Genomic DNA, 17,353 nt, shown 5'->3' with positions numbered 1-17,353 from the left:
ATGGGGGTCATGTGAGTTCAGAGGTAGTGTAGAGGTTGGGAAGAAGGGATAAAGCCTGTTAGGCCAGCAGGGGTTGAAGAGCAGAACCATCCCTTCTGGTGGCAGTCAGCCATCAAGCTGACTCTACCGTCTTATGAAACTTCACCCTGACAGTTTATTTCCCACCTAGAATAAAACTCAGTTGCTTTGCAACATACTAACTAGTTTATTTTAATATGGAACAGGACTGTTAACTCTGAAGTGTCTAAAAACACAGGGATTTAAAAATACAGTATCTTAAAAAAACTTTTGAACTATCGCTTTTTATTTTTAAATTCTTTTGCTGGATTCTGAACTTTCCAATATGTAGTAGAAAACAGTTTTAGACCCTGTAGCAGCAGCTCTTTTCCAGAAGACTCAGCCAAGAATAGGACTCTTGTGCTGAGAAATGTGTAAACACGTAAGACAGTTCATTTGTCAAAGAGCCTGCAGACTAGTGCCAAGTAGAGTGGTGAGTTTGATGTGGTAGCTGGAATGTAGATGCATGAAACTCAAACAGGCCACAAAATACCCACTTTGATGGAAACAACTTTTAAGCCCTGCTGAGCTGGGATGGATTCAATCTACAGTTCAAGCAAAAGATTCCGATACTCATTAGCAGCGGCCCGAGATACCCATACTTCCGTTAGCAGTAGAGTTACACCTTCAAGAATAAGGCTTTTGGTGTTGGAACATGTTAATTAAATCAAGTTCTTTTGCATTAGAGGACGTTGACAGGATGTTCACTCTGGTCAGAAATGCAAAATAGCTGTTACAATGTGTTACACTTTCACTCAGCTTTCAGTTACCTGAAATTAGATTATCTGAATTAGAAGTTACTTGTGCCATGTATTTAGACACGAGTTTGGCAGGGTTATTTGTTGAGTCACGGTGCAGCCTCATTTTGTCTTTGGAAATAGTTCATATGCTTTCCTGTAGTGCAGAGCTATAAAGTGTATATTCTGCCTGATTCAAGTTGGCTACTTGAAGAGGCAGCAGAAATGTCTCTGCACCATATACCTGGAAAAGGGAATGCTGAAGAGTATGGCAGACACAACTCAAGTTTGGGCAGGACTAGTGCTGACCTGGAATTAAAAAGCCCATGAGGATCCATGTTCACTTCTTACAGAGTCATTGAGATCTGCTCCCAAGCATTTTTCCCCGTAATACCTGTGGTTTTGATCTGGGTTTGTCTGTTATCAGTGTTGTCCCAACTGCCCAAGATAATGGAAAGCCACTTGTCTTACAACCACAACATCCTGAATTTAAAGTATTTTAAAGAAATTACTTTCCTGCATCAGACTGTGTGCGCTACAGATGAGATTAAAACAAATATTAACATCAGCACTCACACCTACATTCCTTGTTTTGTGATCTAAAATCTCCCAGTTGCTGTGCAACTCTTCTATACACACAGACATGTTTATAGAATTCATAAAATGTAGACTTAACATTTCATTCCATTACCTGATCTGTAGGCTTTGATTAACAGTCTCTAATAATAGGATCAAGTGGTTGTGGATTGGGAAGCGTAATGCTAGGCCTATGAAGTAGCGCGCAAAGGGATGTTACATATCTTTTCCTAGTGGGCTGTATTGAGTATTTCTGAGCCGCCAGTCATGTACAAAGCATCAAAACTCTTAGTTTCTCTTCTAGCTTCAGTTTTGAAAAGGATCACCCAGTAGAAATTTGAATTTTAGTTAAAGAACCCTCTTTTGTAGAATGGTAAGATTTTACCATTTGTATGTGGTCTAGAGAGAGATGCAGGGCCAAAATATGTTAATTTTGATCACAGGAGTTCTTAGTGACTTGCTTTTTCTTGAAAGGTTGTTTCTCTTTCACTGAAAACTTGTATTCTATTCCTAGGAATACTGTTTCTACCTTTACAGGCTTTTGTGCAGTTTCAGAGTTTGTTGGGATTTTTTTTTTTTAGTTGCTGAAGATTTCTTTGTGTTCACAGGTCCAGAATATGAGCATTTCACTTTTATTTAAAAAGCTTTGTCGCTGGGCGAAGGGTCACTTTATAGCTTGTCCTTCAGGCTCTAGAGATACCCTGAAAACTAGTAACTATGGTGGCTCACTTTCACTGAGTCACTGTGCATTTGTGCTCTTAAATTTGTGAAAACAGGGAAAACTGTTCTGAAACAAGTTAGATACTATAATCACAAGAAAGATGAACTCATCTGAAATTGGCCTGCTTGTGATGGATGTTTAAGTCCCCTGTCTTGATTTCTCTCCCTCCCCCACTTCAAGGGTTCTTTACAAAGCATTTCTCTTACTCATCCCTTCATCATGATTCCTATAGAGGGAGCATCATATCATCCTTACATTTCTTAATTCATGAACCAGTGAGCATGTTTCAAATCTTGCTTAACTTTTCCTCTGATTTAATATATCCTGTGCAAGATGTTTCTCATGCTCGTTTCTTCCTTAGGTTTCAGCAAGGCAGCTGTAGAGGTTATCTTCATTCTCAAGGAAAAATTCGCACTGTAAGCACAAGTCTTCAGCAGGTGGGGATTCTCCTTAGTCCAGAAACCTTGGTTCATCATTCAGTTCCTGAAACTACGAAGGGAGAAATTAGTCTCCCAGGCTTTCATCTCAGCATTAAGAAAATAATCCACGACTCTCAAGACTTGAGCCAGAGGCATCTAATAATCACTGAAGTACCATGTTCCTAACTTGTGTGTTTAGAATTTCAGTGGACTGGCTGAGTCAAAAATCGTATCTCCCAAGTAAATGGTAAATCATTATCAGATGTTGTAAGTAGGCATTACAGCCTAGCTTCTCTAGTTTTGCAGGCTCTAGGAAGACAACTTTTGAGCAGTTGATATGTCGTGTTTTTAACACACTAACCTAAAGCAGTTTTGTTTTTCTGATTTCTAGTTTTAATCAAACTAGGCACATACCCATGATTCTAGTTTTGATTGGCCCCACTGGTTGTGGTGTTCTGATCTAATGGCTTTTAGACTAGAGATCTTTCTTCCTCACATCCCAGTGTCCTGAATAAAAATTTAATGTATTTCAAGATTTCAGAAAAGCTTACCCTCATGAAAGCAGTTCTTCAGTTTATCAGGCATTACATATTTTAATTTAAGCAAGAGGTTGTCTGTATACGGGTCAGAGTAACTACCTATCAAATCCTATCTTCTCAAGAACTCAGTGACTGGAATAAAGAACATCTTTGTTGGACTGATGTTGTGGTGTGTGCATTTCATACAGTCTTGAAGGTTCTTTGGTTTTTTTCAGAGTAAGAGTTTCTTTTCGTATGAGATTTTCTTTTTGATAGACTTAGAATCATAGAACAGCCCAGATTGGAAGGGACCTCGAAAGACTATCTAGTCCGACCTTTCATGCGTAGGGAAGCCTAGATGAGATTATCTAGCACCTTGTCCAATTGCAGCTTGAAAACCTCCAGTGATGAGGACTCTACCATGTCCCTGGGGAGGTTGTTCTAGTGATTGATCATTCTCACTGTAAAAGAATTTATTTCTTATATCAAGATGAAACCTCTCCTGGTGCAACTTGTACCCATTGCCTCTTGGCCTCTCCGTGTGGCTCCTTGTGAAGAGAGAGCCTCTGTCCTTTTTGTAGCCACCCTTTAAGACTTTGTCATCCTTTATTAAGAAGGAGAAAGAGTAATCAATAGTTAAAATAAATGAGCTCATACACTGATACCTATGATATCTAAAAACACTACATGACATTTTCATGAATAAGTGTGGTTTTTTTCTTGAACTTACATTTTCTGTTTTCTGCAATAACTTCTTAGCCAGAAGTGATAGATTTGAATTAGTTGACTTCAGCTGATGGAAAAATATAAATTTTCCATATCACCGAATCATATAGGTTGGAAAAGACCTTTAAGATCATCAAGTCCAACCGTAAACCTGACACTACCAAGACCACCGCTACACCATGTCCCTACTAAGCACATCATCCAAACGTCTTTTAAATACCTCCAGGGATGGTGACTCAACCACTTCCCTAGGCAGCCTGTTCCAATGCTTGATAACCCTTTCAGTGAAGTAAAATTTCCTAATATCCAGTCTAAACGTCCCCTGGCACAACTTGAGGCTATTTCCTCTCATCCTATCGCTTGTTACTTGGTAGAAGAGACCAACCCCCACCTCACTACAACCTCCTTTCAGGTGATGTAGAGAGCAATAAGGTCTCCCCTGAGCCTCCTTTTCTCCAGGCTGAACAACCCCAGGGCCCTCAGCCGCTCCTCATAAGACTTGTGCTCCAGACCCTTCCCCAGCTTCGTTGCCCTTCTCTGGACACGCTCCAGCACCTCAACGTCTCTCTTGTAGTGAGGGGCCCAAAACTGAACACAGTATTCGAGGTGTGGCCTCACCAGTGCTGAGTGCACAATCACTTCCCTAGTCCTGCTGGCCACTATTTTTGATACAAGCCAGGATGTCATTGGCCTTCTTGGCCGCCTGGGGACACTGCTGGCTCATATTCAGCCGTCTGTCAACCAACACCCCCAGGTCCTTCTCTGCTGGGCAGCTTTCCAGCCACTCTTCCCCAAGCCTGTAGCGTTGCATGGGGTGGTTGTGGCCCAAGTGCAGGACCTTGCACTTAGCCTTGTTGAACCTCGTTACAATTGGCCCCAGCCCATTGATCCAGCCTGTCCAGGTCCCTCTGTACAGCCTTCCTACCCTCCAGCAGATCAACACTCCCACCCAACTTGGTGTCATCTGCAAACTTACTGAGGGTGCACTCGATCCCTTCATCCAGATCATTGATAAAGATATTAAACAGGACTGGCCCCAATAGTGAGTCCTGGGGGACACCATTTGTGACCGGCTGCCAACTGGAGTAAACTCCATTCACCACCACTCTTTGGGCCTGGCCATCCAGCCAGTTCTTTACCCAGCGAAGAGTATACCCGTCCAAGCCATGAGCAGCCAGTTTCTCCAGGAGAACGCTGTGGGAAACAGTGTCAAAGGCTTTACTGAAGTCTAGATAGACAACATCCATAGCATTCTCCTCATCCATTAGGTGGGTCACCTTGTCGCAGAAGGAGATCAGGTTGGTCAAGCAGGACCTGCCTTTCCTAAACCCATGCTGGCTGGGCTTGATCCCTTTTTATCCTCTACATGCCGTGTGATGGCACTCAAGATGATCTGCTCCATCAGCTTCCCTGGTACCGAGGTCAGGCTGACAGGCCTGTAGTTCCCCGGGTCCTCCTTCCAGCCCTTCTTATAGATGGGTGTCACATTTGCTAACTTTTGATGAAAGAAACCTATATGAAAGAAATCATCTAGCCATTTCCAGTATGTACTGTCCTCTACAGGAAAAAAGTCAATTTTGTATTTCATGTGGTCATCCAGCTCATCTCCTCTCAGTTTTCTCACTGCTCCTTAAGAGTTCTGTAGTATCTATTAGATATAATCCAAACCACTAAAAATTAACTTCAGAAGGCCCACTGTCTTGGAAATTGGTCTCTGGGTAAGAAACGCGGGTACCTAGAGAGCAAATACAACATACTGAGGAAGGGTTGCTTTGTTTTGGTTGTTGCTGTAGAGCTCATCTCCTTGACATGTGATTAATCTTCATAATTATAAAAATGTGTGTAGGTTATGTATCAAATTACATCAACTACAGGAAGAATAGAACCAGGTGCATCATGATCTTCCTGTGTTTGCAGAGCTTCTGAAACATACAACTGAAGCTTGTATTTTCAAGGTAGTTATACCTGCTTTGACTATAATTCTATGGTTGCCTAATTTAGCATATTTGCAATATTCCATGAAAATGATCATATTTATGAAAACTTTTCTGCAGCTGTGTCTTTTTCTGCAATCAAACTTGTCTGCAATCCAGCGTGGTTTAACTGGATTTCAGAGTATGCCTGCTTGGTACTTCTAGAACAAATGGAGGAAGCAAAAAAGAGACAAAAGGTAGAATTCAACTTTCAGCCAGGCTCAGAGGAAACAAAATCTGAATGCGATAAATGAGGCAGTCTCCAGAACAGTGCAGTAGAAGGCCTGGTATAGGAAAATGACCAAAATGCGTTGTTACCTCCATTCACAGCTGTATGTGCTTTCTGGTAGGCTGGAGACTGAGTGAAGCTTCTGTGCTCCATTACTGGATGATGCTATGGATAGTCCAGAGAATAGGTATCTTCTCAAAAACAGACAAGGATGAAAAAAACAGTTGACTTCCTTCTGTGTACTAACTGGTTTTGTGCATTTTTATGCAGGATAAAGGAATAGAAATTACATATTTAATAAAATAAAGGTGACTGGCATAAATCTTCTTCCTTTTAGTTTCAGCGTCCTGTCCTCACAGTCTAAGAGCTGATAGCCCTAAAAGACAAAACAGTGTTTTTATTTAGGGAACTGGTTAGAGTAGAAGATGAGAGATGTAATAGCAGGCAGTGACCTCATGGTCTTACTACATCATTAATCAATATTTTAAAATCAGTGTTACAACAGCTATGGTTAATGTGAATCACTTGGGTGCAGTGAACAGTTGGCCCCAGTCCAAAATGTTTCTTTTTCTCTCCACTGGTTCTGTTCTAGCCAACTAATAGCTCATCTGGGGACACTGCTGTGTACAGCTCATGGTCCAGGGATAAGTGTCTTGCATAAAGGAAAACTGCAATTTGGCTGGTTGGGTACATTTATTTGTTTGTTTGTATATTATTAAGCAACACACACAAAGAAACAAAACCAAAGAAACAAATCGCAAACCTAGCTATAGATCATACTAGATCATTTAAACAACTGGCTTTTCATTGACCAGTTTATTGGCCATAAGATGGCCTTTGTTTTTTTTGCTTTTATGTGATGTATTGCATTGGAGCAACAAGTGTTTGGACCTTTTATGATTAGCTGTAAATCCATTGGTGAAATTAATCCAGTCTCTAGGTACCAGGAGGTGTTTGCCTGCATCCCACCATGTAGATAGTATCAAATAAGAAATAGAAGATTGTTCCTGACTTGGGCAATATTTTGCAGGAACAGTACCAATTGTATTTAAGAACCTTTTATTACTCCTTTTTTATAGGAGATGTATGATGAACAGGAAGAATTTAATAAATCGTAATGGAAACTGAACATTGTAATGAGTTTTTTGTATTCTGGGTGAATAGAACAAAATGTGTATCTTTTTTTTTTTTATACATAGCAGGAGCTACAGTATGCATTACTACAAAACAGAGTAACTAGGTTTTTATGCAATTTTTCATTTCTAGGTTAACTGTAACTCATATACTTCAGTGAAGCCCATTGAAAGATGTAATCTTTGTGATAATCTGTAGATGGCCTGTAATGCATCATTGAAATGCCACTGATGATATTACTAAACATCTAATTGATCAAGCATTTTTCTTCCTATGCAGAAGCTTCAGGATGAGGCGGGGTGGATGGCGCAAACGGGCTGCCGAGGGCGATGGCTGGGGAATATGGGTATGTTCAAAACCAAGTGGCTTTTTTTTTTTTTAAAGAGGTAAATGGCACTGTAGTTAAAAAGGGTTTACAATTTTGTTCTATATGCTAAAGGTATGCTATAAATTAAACCCTTTTGTTTCACTTGAAAAAGCATAATTAAGTTCAAAGAAATGTTTAAAATTACCAGGTTTTGAAGTCTTTGTTCACATTAATCCACTAAATTGCATTATTAATAAGTGCAGACCCTTGAATAGTTTTAAATCACTATTTAAAAACTAAACAAAATAATTTTAAAACTATTTATGGTTATCTCCACCACGTTCTATATAGTTGGACAAACAATAACCAAGGCACCTAATTTACATAATTATTTACGATACTAGTGTCTCATGTATATTTAAGAACTGAAAATACATGGAGCTTAATGAATATTCTCTACATTGTTTCTTTAGGCAATGAGCCTCCGATTTAGCATCCAAACTTGCATCATTCCCTTATTTATTTTTTCTTCTTTTTTTAATTCTATAAGAATTTTTATATAGGTAGAATCTTTTTCTTATAGAATCAGATAAAAGTAGTATGAAATAAATCTTGCTGTGTTGGTAAGAAGATGCAGTTATCTTGTAGATAAAAAATTAGGGTGGACGATTTGCTATTTTTCATTTGGAAAAAGAATATGTCTTTTGTGTGTCAACCAAAATCAATTTGAAGGAATGCTGCTTAGCTTTCCAGTCTTATAATTGACCAGTTTCTGTCTGTAAATGTTAGAAAATAAGAATAGCATCATGGGATTTGTTTTGTTTTGTTTTGTTTTAACTTAAAAACTAGGGCGGGTACATGTCGGCAAAGGTTAAGAAATTGGAGGATCAATTCCGGTCAGATTCAGCTATACAGCAGCAGAGGGATGGAAATTCATCAAGTATCTTTAGTGGAGTCGCCATCTATGTCAATGGCTTTACAGGTGAAGCTTTTATTTTTTTAAGGATCTGTTCTGGTTTGTTCTAGTGTCTGTTTACCATCCTAAGTGGTGTAAAGAACTGTAAAACGCATGAGTTTGCAGCTACGTAAATACATAATAATTACTGTATGTGTTTTGTATATGATGTTCCTTTATTTCATGATTAAAATTTTCAACGTACAATCAGATTTAGGTTCTGAATAGAAATATTACTTTACTAAATCATTTACATGAATGGTCACTGACACAAATAGGAGTAGATTTTTCTACCTTTCCATGGTCTTATTATTTGAAATGAAACCTTTTAACTTCCTCCATACTCCTACATATATTAAATTTTTAATTTTCCAAACTATTGATGGTTGCATTGGACTTGGAGTGTATGCATTAAATTTATGTTTGGGTGGCCATGTTGGGGTTTTCTTGCTCAGAGTGACGTAATGCTTGAGTCAGTGAACCCACTAGTAGTGGAAGGAGGAACAAGAGAAGAGGTAAGACATATATATGCACTGTCTGTGACGGACTGATAGTGCATGTTAACTGGAGTAAGATTTTTAATCTACCATACTTATGTTCATATTTCTCCTGGGTTCTGTAAAACAGCTTAATAACCTTTTTGAAACTTCCCAGAAGCCTTTTTCAGGGACCTATGCCAGGAATGTTGTAACTGTTACATAACTGATGCATACAGCTTCTATGATATGGACCAGTGCTGGTTTGAGCACAGGAGTCAAACGGACTGAAAAAGGTTAAGGTGGACACGTTAAACTATTAATACATCTGAATCAGTTGTTTAATACAGGCAGTTTCTTTACTGAAAATCTGGCATTTGCATATTCTTCAAGGTGCTGGTTCCAAAATAGAGCTCTAGAAGATGGTTGTCCAAAAGGCTGGAGTAGGAAAGATAACACTTGGAGAAAATGTGTGCTATTTTTAGTTAAAACTCAGAGGTATAATCAAGTGTTAGAAATATTTTGAGAGTTGACAGTAGGCCACTGGAAGGAATTGTAACTGTATTCTTTAAAAAAGTTTTTTCCTTCCTGTATTGATAAACTTTTTTTTTTAGTATCTTGTGCCAGATTTACTATTCAAAACATTCTCTTTGTGCTGACCCAAACCATTTGGTGCCAGTGTGACACCACTGCGAAGGTTTTCCAAAAGCTAAAATTTTTTTCTTTTTTTTTTTCCCCACCTCTGCTTCCAAAATAAGTACTCTTTTTAACATGATTGAGGGGATAAGAAAAGGTGTTAGTTTTTAAGGTATTCTCTATTCCCTGTAACAATTCAAGAATAAACTGGTAAGGAAAGAGTGAGTTAACTGCTTCAGTAAATCAGAAATTGTATAGTAGGAGTTCTGTGCTGTTGCTAAACCCTTTTGATATTAATTCTTTTCTATTACTTCTGGGTATAAACTACTCTCCCAAACTCTGGTGAAAAGATAAGTAAGTTAATCTAATTTTGTGTTACGTTGATGTAAAGTATTTTTTAATGTAGTTTAGCATTAAATCTACTTGAGTATTTTCCCCCCCCTGCACCATACATGTGGAAAGATCCTCTATAACAAGTAGAATGTTCACATTTTGAATGCGTCTCTTCAGAAACACAGGTTTCTACATTTCTTCAGAAATGCTTTTCTGATTTGTTCTTTGAAGAACTTGTAAGGTTTTTCAGGAGAAAAACAGTGGTTTGCAGTCTTTCTGATCATGGCATCATATTTCTCAAAGTTGTTTTTCTTATTGTATTTGCTGACACAAAACAGGAATATTTCTGGTTTTAATTTTATAGATCCCTCAGCTGATGAATTAAGACGGCTAATGACATTGCATGGAGGCCAATACCATGTGTATTATTCCAGATCAAAAACAACTCACATCATTGCCACAAATCTTCCAAATGCCAAAATAAAAGAATTGAAAGGAGAAAAAGTAGTTCGGCCAGAGTGGATCATGGAAAGGTAAGTTTAGGTCTACTGCTTTTGGAGATGTCTGCTTTTGGAAAAAAAAGAAGGAAAATCTGGAAAAACAGCATTATAGAAGATTGCATTTTGAGATTATGGTTTAGTTTAAAATAAATCTGTCCTTGCAACAGCTGAGTAAAAATACCACTGTTACATTGAAGATATGCCTCTTAGTGACTGTTCCTTAAGAAACTTCACTAAGAACATTCAGAAAGTCTCAGGCATATCAGGAAACTGAACATTATCCTGTTGATGCCATTTAATATCCAATCAATTGACCAGCCTTCATCTCAGTATGTTTAAATAAGTACCAGGTGATTGTTTTTTAACCTCTTGCCTTGTGCATTGCATAAGTTTAGTTTCATCTCTAAATAAAGAAAAATGTCAATTGAAAAGCATTTTCATAAAATTGAAAAATTGAAATTAATCCATCTAAACATTTATTATGTTGTGACTTTGTAACAAAACAAAAACAAAATGAAAAAATCCCCACAAGTTTTATTTACAAAGAATTTATGTTCTTTGGTTCCTCCATGCACTGGAATATATAGGATCAACTAAAGTTGTCCTCAGGTCCTTGAAAAAGATTATAGCCAGGCTCAGAGCAGTTAATCTGGTTTGCATCTGTCTTCTTCCATCTGAGGAACCCATGGGAAGTAGAACAGGCAGCAGTACGTTCTGGAAATCGTTCTGTCAGTGTCATGCTTTTCTTAACTAACTTCTTTCCTAGATGACCAGCAGAAACAGGCAAGGAACTGTTCTGCATACATACTTGTAAAATCCTATTTGCAGTTCCTATTTTCAGTTTGCTGATTTTCAGTCCTTTGGATTCAGCTGTTTCATACCATATATCTTTAAGGTAAATTTTTCAAACTTTAGTCAGAAGTGATAGGTTCCTCAGCTTGAAAAAGACTTTAGGTACATTTTTTAAGCAGTTTTAGGGCCTCACCCATGAGTTTAAGGACTTGGAAAACTGGTGGTAGGTGTGTTTTTATTTGAAAGATGTGGCTGTTTTCATTACGCCATTAAAGCTTGTTATGATTTTAACCAAGTTGGAAAGATCAATTTGTATACATTCAGTAGAGACTTGCTAGAACCTAATGTATGAAATCTCCTAAAATTTTCCTTATGATGTCTTGTATTCAGGTTCTGCATCTCCTGGTTCTGGAAGGTTGTACTGTAGAATAAGTCAGAAGAACTGAGTATAGACAGATACGTGGGGTTGGGCACAAGGAGTCAGGGAACTCACTGTCTCAGTAGAACAGGGTTCATGTCAGAATCTTGAATAAAAGCTAATTTCACAACAATCCCTCATTTTTTTCCCTTCTTCTCAACAGTATTGAAGAACACTCACTGGTTAAATACTCCATCTCTGTGTATGGAATACCAAATTATATTCTCCTCAGTAGACCAGTTGGTGAAAATCAGTGCAGTGGATGTAGAGGTTCCAAATTTGTTGAATATTCATGTGCACATCATGTTAGTGCAATATGATGGGTTTGAGTTTTTTAGTTAGGTTAGGAATCAACCCTAAAATGTTACTGTCACAAATTGCTGGTAAAGCAGTGTTGTTAGATCTTCAGTCTTGTCATCCAAGGTTGCAAAATGAAAAGGTCGTTTGTCTGTGGAGCTTTGATTCATTTCTTTGTGTGCACACATTATGATCTAGTCCTTAATTACATGATCACATGCCATCTTTTTTCACTATGGTACCTGCCACATTCTCTTTACAGAAAAGATTGAATTCAGGTTGCAAATTGCTAATTCAGTGTCTTGTTTTTTGCTTCTTGTCTCTGTAACCCTGTTCCTTACTTACTGCATGTGACTCGAATTCTTTGTTGATAATAGAATGAATAATTAATTCCTGTCTTTTATTGGTGCTTATCACTATAGTATCTGTCTGCTTTCCAAAAATTAATGAACTTACCACGGCACTTATTACCATGGCTATTATTTTCATTTTTTGTTTGAGAGCCATCAAAAAGACATCAAGGTAAACCACCAGAAATATCAATAATTTGGAATACGCCATGTGAACTATGTAAGATAGTTACAGAGTTACTTATACAAGGATGGTAAGGGATATGTTGAAGTTTATTGCTGCATTAAAAACTTTGTGTATTCTGAACTGTGAACATTCTGAACTATGGTCTAAAGTCAGATTCGCATAAACCTGTTGTTAAATGCAAGTAGCTCTAGAATTTTGGTTTAATTAGCATCACATAGAGATCCTGTGGTAACAGTAGTTGCAAAATCCAGTATTACAGAGTAATGTGTGGTCGATTTAGTGACAAAGTCATTCTTTCTGCACTCCCCTTGTTACATGTTTTCGCTACCTCTCCATTTCTGCAACAAATGAAGGAAGAGACTTGCAGGCAGACCTCCTTTCTAAATCTTTCTTCCTTTATTTGAAAAATACATAACACAATTATGTAGCTTGGGAAGGTTGTTGTGCAATGTCCAATGGAAGCCAAATTAAGGTGATCCGAGAGCTTGACTTTCAAATTTGAATATTCTTTTAACAAACATTCTTCAACATTTGTAATAAAATCACTTTTCAGAAATTGAGGATAACTAACCACTAAAATGAGCTACCAGTAGAATTTGTGGATTCCTTATTTTGATTTTCAGATTGAGTGAATCTTTTTCTTAAAGATCTGTTTTAATCTAACACAAATGTGAAGAAAATAGGTTAAAATAATTTCCCCAGGAAAACAGAAAATTAGTCTGGTACATTGCACTTCATTTCCTTTTTCTGATGAGGATTCAGAATGCAAAATATTTGAATAAATAAAAGCTACCAGTCTTAGTACAGCTTTCAGAAGAGATGCCACGTTACTTTAACACAGTAACTTTTTTTGGAAACTAGCAAGGCATCGAAGGGGAAGGAGGTGGCTTTTATAGCTATATCGGAAGCAAATGGAGCAGGCTTGCTGTTAAATGGTGGAGCAACCTCATGACAAAGGATATGGAAAAAGTTGAGTTACTCAATACTACCTTTTCTTCAGTGTTTAGTGGCAAGGTCTACTTTCATGCCTTGAAGGCCTGTGTGCCTAGTGGCAGAGTTTGGAGAAAAGAAATGCTACCAAAGGTATAGGAAGCGTAAATTATGGTTCACTTAAGGAAACATGACATATGCAACTCTACAGTGCCAGATAGAATGCATCCAAGGGAGCTGAAGAAGCTGGCTGATATCAGTGCTGCACCACTCTCTGCCAGCTTTGAAAATTCCTGGCAATCGGATGAGATTTTCCAGAAGACTGGATAAAAGGCAAATGTCATGCCTGTCTTCAGAAAAGGAAAGAAGAAGGATCCAGGGAACTGCACTATGATCAGCTTCACCACAGTCACTGAAGGCTATGGAAGATACCTTCCTGGAAGCTATATCTAGGGTGGCAAATCATGCCTGACCAGCCTGGTTCTCTTCCGTGGTGAGATGACTGGATGATGGGAGAGCATTAGATATCATTTGCTTTGACTACAGTAGGGCTTTTGACACAGTCCTCCATTGCATTCTTTTAATCAAATTAGGGAGATACGGATTAGATAGAGGGCTGCCAGCTGGATGAACTGCCTGGCTCAGACAGTAGTGGTCAACAGTTCAGAGTTGAACTAGCAAATGGTTACAAGTGGCATTTCTGAAGGGTCAAGACTGGGGCAGATGCAGTTTAATGTCTTTGTTAACAATGTGGACATTGGTGATGCAGTGGAAAGTACCTTCAGCAAGTTTGTGGATGACAGCAAATAGAAGGCAACAGTAGATACACTGGAGGGCAGGGCTGCCCTTTGGAGCATCTCAACAAACTGGAGGAACGGGATCACAGAAACTTCATGAAATTCAACAGTCAAATGCAGAGTCCCGCACATGGGACAGAATTAATTCCATGCAACCAGGGCTAGGGACTCAGGGGCTAGGACACACCCTTGTAGGGAAGGACTTGAGGGTCCTGGTAGACTACAAGTTGACCATGGAGCAGCAGTTGTGCCCTTGTGGAGATAAAGGCTAACAGCATACTGGGTTGCAGTAGCAAGACCATAGCCAGCAGCTCAAGGGAAGTGATTCTTCCAATCTATTTGGCACTTCTAAAGCTACATCTGGAGTTCTGTGACTGATTTAGGGCTTGTCAGTACACAAAAGATACTGACAAACTGAAGTGAGTTCAGCGGAGAACCATCAACATGAATAGGGACCTGGAACATGTGATATATGTCGAAAGGCTGAGGAAGCTTGTTTTGTTGTGCTTGGAGAGAAGACTAGGAGGGGATCTAATTGTTGTCTTTTGTTACCTATATGGAGGTTACAAACAGTGTGGAGCCAGATTTTTCTTCAAGATGCACAGCAAGAGGACAAGAGGCAATAGTTGCAAGTTGCAGGAAAGAAAATTCTGACTGAGTATAAGGAAAAGATTTTTCAGAGTGAAAGAGAGTAAGCAGTGGAAGAGGTGCCTGGAGAGGTTGTGGAATCTCTGCCCTTGGAGATACTCAAAATTTGGGTGGGCTCAGCAACCTCATCTAACTTCAAAGATAACCCTGCTTTGAGCAGTGTTTGGACTAGAGACCTCCAGAGGTCCTTTCCAACCTAATTTTTTTAGTGATTATGAATTCTGTGATCCAGAGAGTGTGGAATGGGGAAAGATGTTGAATGATGCATCTAAAATAGGATTCCTATTGCTGCATCTTAATACAGTTTGGAAAAAAACAAATCAACTGTGTATTGATTTAATAATGCAGCTACTCCAGTAGCTAAAATCTTAGCATGAACAAGTTCTTAAATAAATGTGGTTTTTTATCATCTTGAAATTGCAGTAATGATTTTGAAATACCACCTGGGTGGTTACGCACCCAGGTCCACGCAGTGATATGAGAAACAGTCTAACCAGGCATTGTAAAAGCTTAGTTGCTGCATCACTACTTCCTGTACAAGAAAGCTTTGGAACTCTACCATGTGTATTTTTAACTCTGTTTGGCAATGTTTAATGTAAATTATGTTCCTTTAAGAATGCTATACGTTCATGTATCAAACAATATTTAATTGATGTATTTTTAGGGCTGTTTTTACTGTCATATTCCCATAGAAACCTTACCAGGTCTCTATGTATATGCCTAACTAGTTTTAATTTATCTAATTGGGAAATGCGATCTCCCACTATATTCTTCTCTAATTGCAGCAAGAAAGCTCCTAAGGGCTTTTGTTCCACTGTCCAGTTCCCTTGACAGTAGTACAGATTTGAGCTAGTTAAAAAGCACATCTCCAAGAGAAAGCATTCAAGTATTGAAGAACAGAAAAACAGTATCTGTCACTGAGCTAAATTCTCTTTAAAAATTTGAATCCAATTGTATCTTCAAAACTGAGCGCTAATATTAAGCTTCTTTGATATGAGAGAGGTTCCTCTGCTGTAAGAAGTTTCAGCACCTCTGACCCAGTGTTCAACATGAAGAGTTGTATATGAAGAAGAGGTGAAGTATAGGCTGGAAAGGCTGTTACCTCTACTGCCAGCAACAGGCGTTGGGGTGGAGAGATGAAATCATGCTGTGGTATATTTTTGAGAGGATTCCACTTCAAAGTCCATGACTTCCCTAAGGAATTTAGCAGTTATTGAAGTAGAATTGCAGTTTCAGTGGAAGAAGAAAAAGAGGGACATACAGTGGAACACATAGGACGGAACTGGAATGATTGTGGTAGATATTTATGGGAAGTCTATTTGGAAATTCTTCTGTCTAGCTTTCTTCAGTGAATTTTCTCACAAGAAGGGGTAATTATCCTTTTGGAATGGAAAAAGTAGTTCCTCTTTAATGGTGAACCACATCCTAGCTGACATCCTTCAAATTCTACCCAAATTTGGTTGGAACACATGCATTTGCATTGTTCCAAGTTAAAGAGCTCAGTCAGCATTGTTCAGTTAGAATAACCTGGACCACTTACCCGTTTTTTTTGACTGGGCATTATTTATTTTGGTTTTGAAGTTAAATATTTGGTTTTCATGTATGTCAGTTGGAGAAGAGAAATGGATGTAGACAACTGACCAACACAACTGTGCAAATATCTTTTGTAGTACCAATCACCACATCACAAATTAACTTTTCAGTTCAATCCAGTTAGTAGTGGGAAAGGGGTTGTGGAAGGGACTGCAAGTACATATAGCAGAACAGCAAAAGGGAATGACCAAAGTAATAGTTTGTACGTGAGCTATTTTTTAGCATAGAAGGTTGGGGTTTTTTAAAATGTCTTAAGTAGTAACCTGTTCCTTTTTTTTTGTTTCAGCATTAAAGCTGGACGTCTCCTCTCGCACATTCCGTATCAGCTTTACACCAAGCAGTCAAGTCTTCAAAAAGGTCTCAACTTTAATAGCATATGCAAACCTGAAGATGCCATGCCAGGTCCAAGCAATATAGCTAAAGATCTCAACAGGGTGTAAGTGTTTCTGATCTTGTAATGCAGATGCTCATCATTCACCCATAACGGGTTTGCATTGATAACTATATAGCATTTTTAAAATTCATTTCAGCCTTACTAGAGGGAAGCTCTGAGGCACTGAAATTTAAAAATAAGGTATAGCTATATGAATAGTTGAGGACAGAACTACTGTTACCTTGACTCCAAGCCTTGTCTCTAGTCTTTGGACCACACTTTGCTTGATAATGTGAACTAGAAGTCCTAGGATGTAGCATATCTGCATGGAAGCAACAGGCGTACATTAAAGGATTCTGACTAGTGTCACTGAAAAGTAGGTCTTTATTTCAAAAACAAAAAGCTAGTATGATTTTATTAGTTTTGCTAAAGGTACCTAGGAACAAGTGTAAATGCGTACTGGTTGTTAAGTTCTTTCTTTAGCTTCTTTTAAAAAAAAAAGTCACAGCGTACCTTATGTATGCTAACACCAAGGTTTAAGTCACACTTGAGAGAGAAGATGGATTAAAAAATCCAATTATAATATAAAATATTATCCTAAAAGACCTTGAGAAGGGAATAGAACAGAAAGCACCAGCGAAACTCTTAACTGGCAGAGGAATTCAAATTTG

At 38.4% G+C, this 17,353-nt stretch overlaps 1 protein-coding gene across 4 annotated transcripts in view; it reads left to right on the top strand.

Moving 5' to 3' along the window:
- Window positions 1–17,353, top strand: part of REV1 (REV1 DNA directed polymerase) — a 64,240-nt gene that overhangs the window by 8,210 nt on the left and 38,677 nt on the right. For 3 of the 4 annotated variants that reach the window (XM_075524143.1, XM_075524116.1, XM_075524135.1), the window contains exons 2-5: window positions 7,370–7,436; window positions 8,247–8,379; window positions 10,162–10,330; window positions 16,596–16,745. In XM_075524143.1, coding sequence (XP_075380258.1) covers window positions 7,380–7,436; window positions 8,247–8,379; window positions 10,162–10,330; window positions 16,596–16,745 — 509 coding nt within the window. In that variant the 5' untranslated portion in view covers window positions 7,370–7,379. Of the gene's footprint in view, window positions 1–5,690; window positions 5,710–7,369; window positions 7,437–8,246; window positions 8,380–10,161; window positions 10,331–16,595; window positions 16,746–17,353 lie in introns of those variants that run through there. The other variant, XM_075524126.1, reaches the window with a different exon arrangement.

Source organism: Mycteria americana, chromosome 1 (assembly GCF_035582795.1).
Source record: "Mycteria americana isolate JAX WOST 10 ecotype Jacksonville Zoo and Gardens chromosome 1, USCA_MyAme_1.0, whole genome shotgun sequence".
Taxonomy (NCBI): domain Eukaryota; kingdom Metazoa; phylum Chordata; class Aves; order Ciconiiformes; family Ciconiidae; genus Mycteria; species Mycteria americana.
The sequence above is the reverse complement of the archived record's forward strand: the minus strand, read 5'-3'. Positions and strand labels throughout refer to the sequence as shown.